Source organism: Nanorana parkeri, unplaced genomic scaffold, assembly GCF_000935625.1.
Source record: "Nanorana parkeri isolate BGI_ZX_2015 unplaced genomic scaffold, ASM93562v1 scaffold67, whole genome shotgun sequence".
Classification (NCBI taxonomy): Eukaryota; Metazoa; Chordata; class Amphibia; order Anura; family Dicroglossidae; genus Nanorana; species Nanorana parkeri.
In genome coordinates, this window is record NW_017306335.1 from 1463660 (window position 1) to 1472230 (window position 8571).

The window sequence follows — 8571 nt, forward strand, 5'->3', positions numbered from 1 at the left end:
CATGTACATTAAATAACAAAACCAAAATGTATTTTTAAAGATTAGCTCATTCACATGAATAGTTAATAATGGTAATGAGAACTCACGTTTAGTGGCAACAACTGCGGTCTGCGAGCTTCTGCTGAGATCTGGGATTGGTCTCTTCTAGAACAGGAAATTATCTCAATTACTAAGTGATTCCCATGAGGTATGAGCCAACAATTAATATGATGTAGCAGAAAATACACACACACGGATACTTACAGGTTCGCTGCACATGGATGGCGTAGAGCTGGAGGCCTGCAGGAGTTCAGCACGCACATTGAACCAGTCGAAAAACAATATTCAGAAAGATTAACAAAACGATTGCAAAAGAACTAAATCTGATTCAAGAACAATGAAAAACAGAGAGAGGTGTGACCAATTTTAAGGATTAGTGTGTGTCCAGACAAAAGTCTATTTCTAGTGAGAAAGAATAAAACCCTCATCATCCTGTGCTCAGAGATATTTGCCCTCAATACATTCTGAGCAACAATATATTTTTGGACAAGTAAAACCAACTTTTCTTTTTCTATTTGGGCTTAGTGAGAATGTAACAATGGGCAGAATTACCATTACTAGTAAGCGAGAGTGAGTTTTGGAGCTCATTACATTTTCATAACATCCTGTTGGTTAAATGTCATAATAAAGTTTTGTTACAGTGACAGAGAGTAAAAGATCCAGTAAGAGGAGAGGTACTCATATACCCACCAGTAGGGATGCACCGATACCGATACTAGTACTCGCCCAAATGCTCCCAAAGCTTATCCCAATACCAGAACTTCCGGTATCAGGAACCCAGGTGGCGAGTCGTTACATGCTGCCCGACTTCCTTGATGGGACTTCTGGTATCGGCGAGTACCGAAAAAATAAAAAATAGCAGTACTCTATACCAAAAAAACGATATTGGTGCATCCCTACCTACCAGTCCTGCTGCCCCAACTCCAATCTTAGCATTCTTGCAGAGGTACGCTGACCAAAAAACACTACCGCATCCGTCACACCCTGAAGTGTGTTAAATGCTTCAACTTCTACCAATAGGCCAATGTATATTTACATTGCTACAGGCCTCTGAAGCTCTGTGGCCCCTGGGTCGTAAAATGTAAGCTCTTACAATCGCTAATGAAGTGACATTTCCACATGGGAGCACCGTCTCCAGCATGCAATGAGGGAAATCCTGCTGGCGGGGATAACAATATCACTCCTTCATTTGAGCAGTGTTGTCAGTGCCAGGCACATATAGTAAGCATGCACAGTGAAGGAAAGCCTACTAGCAGGGATAATGACATCTTCCCTCTTCCCAGCAGTGTTGTCAGAAGCAGACATGCGCAGGGAGGGGGAAGCTGCCAGGCACCGACATTTTAGGGATCAGTCAATTCAATAACGGCTGAATAGTGTTGTCAGACTGGCACTGTAAACCAGGATAGAATCAGGAAAAATAAAAAGGATCAACAAGTCATTTTCTTAATAACTAAAAGCCAAGAAAAATAGCTTAATAAGATTGTTCTTATGGTCACCTTACATAGGACTTGTTTTGGTCTGGAATTACACTTTAAAATGATTCAGCTGGTGCTTTTACAAGAGATCAAAGACAGGGGTGGTGGGACACGCGAGAATAAACTATTTTACAGGGTAAAAAAATTTACGCAAGCCACCCCCCCCCCAAATGCTACAGTTCTGTTTCATTTCAATGTCAGAATGGCTTTGGAGTACTCACCTTGAAGACCTGGTCGAGGGTTAGGCAGCGATTGGCCTGGGGGTGGATGGTCCAGTAAGAGATTTTATTGTTGGAAGGGCTCTCGCGCACAAACATGTCATGTAAGGAGAGGTTGTGGCGGATGGAATTCTGTGGGAACACAAATAATATATTCATTTCAAACAAGTAGAAATGAAGGGCACCTGGCAAGATACTGAAGGTGCCTCCAGTTAAGTCCCATAAAGTTAGATGAAAAACACTAAATTGTTCACAGCTACCAAAAACTAAATGATCAGCTGTGTGGGGTGTCATTCTAGAGAGGACAGCTCTCTAAAGTCTACTCAAGTTATTTGCCAGAAAATGGCTTTTCTTGGCGTGACCTCTACAAAACAAATGGGTGAGATTCCCCTTGGCTAAAGTCTGGCCTCCTTGGAATCGTCTGTTCGCCATCAGCCTTAACTGGCTTCATACTAGTCCTGGTTGAGCATCACGGCCAGGCAGTATATTTAAGAGGTCAGGATATGCCACCTATTAATGTTTTTTCTTAAATTAGGAGTTAAATAGATTAGCTAGTATGTTTAGAACAGATAGGACGCAGCTTTACCATAACTGATTGAAGACTGATGTAGGGCAGACAGTTGTCCTGAAATGGAGACTATACATCAAATCCTCAACCGTTTCTACATAAGGGCAGGTCCAAAAACATAAAATTTTTGGCAAGTATGAATCTGTTTGCAGCAAAAAAAAACAACAGCTGGGGCTGTACAATTTGTCTACGTTTTTGGTTCATTATTGGTTCCCCATATGCATCACCTTCCAGCCAGGCTTGGCCACATATTTGAAATAAGGGAAGTGATCCTCGATCCAGGTGTAGATGTCTTTCAGTGTCATGCGCTTGCTCGGCGTGCTGTTAATGGCAAACTGGATGAGCGCCATGTAGGAGTACGGAGGACGCTCAGAGATGGAGTCGTGCCATGGCTGTGTGGTAGCCGGCTCTGCGATTTCCTCTTCCATCTGATGGGAGGAGAAGCAGAAAAATAAATTCTTGACACATTTGAGAATGACAGAACAAAGGAAAGGGTCTTTAGTTCAATCTGACTTTATTAAAGGTTATAATTACAGTACAGTGCAGTATAATACGATGACTAGACAAGTTCACCAAAACATAGAATCACAAAGTAAAAATAGGCAATGGAATGGGTAATGTCAACAATACGTGGATGGCATAGTAATATCAAAATGCCAGGATGGAGTGCAGAGTAGACAGCTTAACGTAGGGCTATGAACATTAGTATGGGTGCATAACCAAAGTATTGTCTGCGCCTTCCTACCCCAGTCCCTCCCATCGTGAGTCCCAACGGCAAGGTATGAAGTAGACTGGGGGGAGGACATATGGTATTTTAGGCCATGGTGTTCAACAGAGATGACTGGCATCACTAATACCACAAGTACTAAGGAGATGGACAAGGGGGGAAGGGTACATGGAGAGAGAAGGAAAGAAGAGAGAAAAAGACTAGATGGAGTAAAGGAGAGGTCAGATAGGGATACAGCGGTTACCCATCCCCTGCCCAGCAGCTCAGTGCTGTCTGCAGGCGAGCAGGTTAAAAGGAAAACTATGAGATGAGTGATTTCCACTCACCTCATAGTTCTAGCCGACCTGTGACAATGAGACGGTCACAGGTCGGCTCAGTAGATCGGGAGGTGAGCGAACACATACCAGGTTCGCTCACCTCTCGATCCTGTCACGGCTCTCTGCCGTGACAGGGGGAGGGGCCGGATTCCCCTCTCCCCGCGCTGACCGGCGGAACGGACGGGGGAGGGTACAGTTGGCTCTGTCTCTAGATAGGCAGAGCCAGCTGTCACTCACGCAGCTGGGCGGATCCCGTCATCTACGTCGGGATCCGCTCCGGCGTCTCAGTATACCGCGAGCTGTAGCTCGCGGTATACTGAGCTTAGGGTAACGGGAGGACGCTAGTTTGTGTCCTCCCGTTACCCTAAGGAGAACTATGGGGAAAAACACTGACCCCATAGCTCTCCTTTAAGGAGAGAGGGCTGCCAAGAAACCGTCTGAGTTAGGGAAATCCAACCAGGCGTGGACATATTTATCCCCTGCAGCACATTCTCCCGTGAAGAGGCCCTCCAGGTCAGCGATACGGTCCATCTCGACTACTACTCCGCAAGGGTGGGAGCCGTCATCGTACGCCAGTGGCGTGGTATAACGGTCCCCCAGCTCCATTTGGTGGAGCTGGGGGCAGCTCCACCAAATGCGAGTCATATGGCCTGGGGAGCCGCCACAGAGGCCAACAGGAGTCTGACACTGAAGGGTAGTATTGGTGAAGGACTACGGGGCATCTGTACCATCTGGTGAGTATTTTAGGAAAAGGTCTTTAATAATTGTTTTCCCTAAAGTTACCAGAGAGAAGACGATCATTTTTCTACTGCAAGTTAGAAAACAGAAACTTCTGATAGAGATAGCACAAAGATTTCCTCTAATCTCACCAAACCAAGTTTTTTTGTTGTTGTTTTAAATGTTGCCAAACTCAAAAAGCACCTCCCCCTATTGGATATTCACCTTGAGACAATCTGCCATGGGGGTGAGGTTTTCCTTCTCCTCGGGTTCTGGTGTCATACTGCATGATCCCAGTCCATCGGAGGTCATCTTACCCAACCACTGTATGTTTGTCAGACTGATGTTCAGTTCCTCAGAGTCAACCTGCAGCACTAAAAAATTTAAAGTTAACATCATGAAAAAAGACCTGTCGAATAAAGTACACACACACCCCTTTATTTTACAGTTTGTCCTCATCACCTGGTGATACTGCCAATAATACATTGGCATACAGACCTGTCCTAGGGTGGAGATTATTACTCTATCTAGTAGAAGCATCATTATAGCCCTAGAACAAGACTACAGAACACATCCACAGCTTCTTTATCGCATGGAGAGGGGGTTGTTCTGTAGTCCACAGTAGTGAACTTGGCAGGGGGCTGAACACTTGGCTTGGGATTTCAGTGCAGCAGAGGCTCCAGAAGTCAGCTGACATTTATTTTTTTCGGGGCAGAATCAACAGGATTTTTTTGCATAGGTAGAACAACACTCAATTATATTTAAGAGACCAAAATGGAGCAAATAAGAGAAGATGTCGTTGGGGTTTAGATACGCTTCAAAACGCAGGTTTGCTTTACCCATGGCAAATGCATACCCATTACCTGCCCTCGTCCAATGTGATACCACAGCAAGCAAAGGAACTGCGCGGAGATGAGTGCAGAGTCAATAAACTAAAATGATGAAAACTCCCTCCTATCCACAGACTTGGATTAGACCAATTTATCCCATCCAGAAAAACCGACAGCTTTGGTTGAGCAGTCACTTCCTAACGCATGCTGACCAGGATCCTGCAATCCTGGACAAAACTAACTGGCACTGCGCAAAACATATATACAGTAGTACCTCGGTTCACAAACTTAATTTGTTCCACGATTCTGGTGGCGAACCGAATCAAACCGCGATCTGGACTAGAGGAAGCCACGACCATGTGTCAGAGCGGGGAAGATGGCTGCGGTGGTGTTCATCACTCGATGCGGAGTTTGCGAACGGAAGCAAAAATTTCCCGAACTTCCTATTCGCGAACTGAAGCGTTCGTGAACCGAGGTACCACTGTGTATGTATAATTAAAAAGTGGTTTTGCTTAGGATTTGGAAGAAATGGTTTTAGTGTCCCTTTGCCCGACAGAGCGCTGAAGGGAAGCAGCTTTGGAGGACCGATCACATGCTAATTTAAGGGCAGAAACAAACATTTAACCCTTGCAACGCAGGGGGAGTCCCACTGCAAGAGATTTTTGTTTTTCTAATATCCCGGAGTTCAGCTTTCACCTCTACAAATAGCCAAATCTTTGATCAGCTTTAGAGTAGGGAACGATTATTACCACTGACAATTTTTTTTTTTTCTGTCTTTGTCCCATTGGGGAGACTACAATTTACTTTCTGTCCCGTAGACACAAGGAATCTTTACAAAGCAAAGACAATTCCTCTTAGTTCTCACCCGAACAGGTGCCCCCCCATTGGAAGATTTCCCCACACCTCCTATTCTGGTAACTATAGAAACACTCCAGTGTATATATCTATAGCCAAGGCTTTTGAATGGAGTGGGGGAGGGCTAGAACCCATCAGATGTTTTAGTGCCGTCCGTGTCTCATTGAGGAGATTCACCCCCTCGACTTTTGTCACTTGGACAGCGAGTGAGGGGAAATCTTCACTATTCCCCCTCTTGTGCTTTTGGGACATGAAGGGGAATCTCTGCAATAGGAAAGACAGAAAGCTTGAAGTACCGTATTTTGCGGTCCTTAAGACGCACCGGACCATAGGACGCAGGGAGGTCTGGCGCGCCTTATGGAGCACTCGACAGACTGTAGCTTCTGTCACAGCTTCTATGACAAGCTGTGACAGAAGCTGCAGTAAGTGACCGCTGAGACAGGTGGCACTGCGATTACAGCGCCACGGTCTCAGTGATCACACAGAGCAGACGAAGAGAAAGTCCGTTCTTTGTCTGCTCTATGGTGATCTCCATCATCGCCGCTGCTCGGTTTTAAGACGAGTGATCTCATTAGATCACTCGTATTAAACGAGCAGTGGCTCCTACTACTCGCCCGGCGCCCGAAACTGCATGTCTCGGGCGTCGGGATTCGCTCCATAAGACGCAGGCACATTTTCCCCCTCCTTTTGGGGGGGAAAAAAAGTGCGTCTTATGGAGCGAAAAATACGGTATACTTTACAAACCATAAATATATCTCGCATACCTTTCTTTCCTTCCTCTGCATCTGTCTGGGCTGAGGCAGGAGCCTCGATCTGTAAAGTGGCCGACTCGTCCCCCTTAGTTTGGAAGCCCAATTTCTCAGCCTGTGTGTGGAACGAAGGACTTCCGCTGATCAGGATGAATTTGTTAGGTCCTCCCATCTCTCGGCCTCGAGCGGTCAGCGCCTGAATAATGCTCTCCATGTCAAAATTGGGGGGTAGGACTACAAGCTGAGTGTCTGGTATGGTGGGATGACCCATGACCTTTATCTCAGAGGTTACAGACTTTGTGCTGATACAAGGTGACTGAGGAGTACAGGATGCTGGGGCACCCAGGGTGGAGTCCGGATTTAAGGTGGTTTCAGAGACTTGGTTCTGTTCTGGGGTAGACGATCCCAAAACTTCATTTTGCAGACTTGGTTCCGGTCTGACGTTTACCCCGGTCTTCTGAACAAGGTTCTGTGCAGGGTTTATATCTGCTCTGGAAACCGAGTTCTGTCCACGTTGCTCTCCTGCTCCGGTCAAGGGGGCCGGTCTCTGTTCCGAAGTCCCCAAACCGCCGGCGCCATCTTTTGGTGGTAGGGATAGCTTGCGCCTCTTCAGAATCAGTGGCCTACGGGGGCTCGATCTCATGGTGCGTCGTCAAAGGTGGGGGCCATTGGTAAAACAGGTTCTGAAAAGAATGAGACAGCAGCTTTATTACTTGGTTTCCTCGATTTAAAGATTGCCAGCATAATTACAGAATTTGCACCACTCCCTGCACCACAAGAGCTTACACTCTAATCCCAACACCATCAGAGGACACACTGACCGAAGTCAAAGGCTTTTTAATCTAACCAGCATTTTTGTGTTTGAAAGGAAAACTAAGCACCTAAAGAAACTAACCAAAAAATACCTGGTGGAAATACAAACTCCATGCAGATCTTGGTCAGGAATGTATCTTATTCTGTGCTGCATAGAAAAAGAAGCGAACGTTTCGGGGCTGCGCAGGGTCCCATCATCAGGGTGACATCGTGACCCAATCGCTGTATGGTGTGCAGGTGATTCTCTAATGCTATTTAGATAAATACCTGGACACATTACTAAGCATGCTGCACTGATGAAAAAAAACCCATCTGATGCTTGATCCACTTTAAGCATTACAGAGTAGAAATGTTTAGCATGCTGACAGCGCACAGTATCACTGCGATACCCGACACACAAATACACTTGTGGTAAAATTGTTACTTTGTGAGGTTTGTATAAAAGATGACAACAAAAACAGCAACGCGGCCACCAGAACAGGAAAGACGATGAGCATGACCGGCAAAGCGTGAGGACAGCTGTGTGATCAACGGAGCAGACACATAGCAAGCGTTCTAAAACGAGTCGCCCTCAGCTCCATCGCCAACACTGACCAATAGCAGCCTCAGAATCCATCTAGGAGGCCTCACACTCATGTAGCAAATGACCGCTCGCCAAAGCCCATGATTTTGCCCCATGAAACACACACACACACCATTTCAGCTTGGGGTGCACACACAAAGATCGATGCGATGCGGGCACTCACTGGATTTGGCACAAGGAGAATCGATGAGGAAAACAAAAATGTTAATTGGCAGCCATTGTTTTGGGGGGATGCAGTCTTGACAAGGCCGGCTGCATCCTACCAAAATGTCAGCTGTCAATTTGAAATCTATATTCCATTCTCATGTGCTGCCATCTCCGGGGTCCTCAGAAACAAACATTCTATACATACATCTAATGTCCTTCTAAGGAAGTAAAACATAATTCAGCTCTCAAGATCTCAGAGCTTCATCTAAACACATAACCAACATTTATTAATGCCTTCAGTAACCAGGTACCCCCATGTCAGCCACTTTAAAGAGAACCTGTCACTTCTCCCTTTCTTTGATAATGAGGACCCTCATCCTGGTGTGTTAGCTTTGTGTGGAGGAGTCTATTGTGTACAAGTCCCGGCAGGTCCCATTACATGTATATGAGATGAGAGCTGCATCAATGGAGGAGCACAGGCAGCAGAGTGTGTGTGTGTGTGTGTGTGTGTGTGTGTGTGTGTGTGTATGTAT

General features: G+C 45.8%; 1 protein-coding gene across 1 annotated transcript in view; it reads right to left on the reverse strand.

Moving 5' to 3' along the window:
• The window catches only part of FOXM1 (forkhead box M1), a 9568-nt gene extending 2430 nt beyond the window's left edge, over positions 1-7138 (reverse strand). The window contains exons 1-7 of the mRNA XM_018576428.1: positions 6511-7138; positions 4287-4435; positions 2528-2728; positions 1722-1864; positions 944-1004; positions 244-279; positions 87-144 (exon numbers count right to left, since the gene is read on the reverse strand). Of these exons, the coding sequence (XP_018431930.1) occupies positions 87-144; positions 244-279; positions 944-1004; positions 1722-1864; positions 2528-2728; positions 4287-4435; positions 6511-7138 (1276 nt within the window). The remainder of the gene's footprint in view (positions 1-86; positions 145-243; positions 280-943; positions 1005-1721; positions 1865-2527; positions 2729-4286; positions 4436-6510) is intronic.
• Between the last annotated feature and the right edge of the window lie 1433 nt (positions 7139-8571).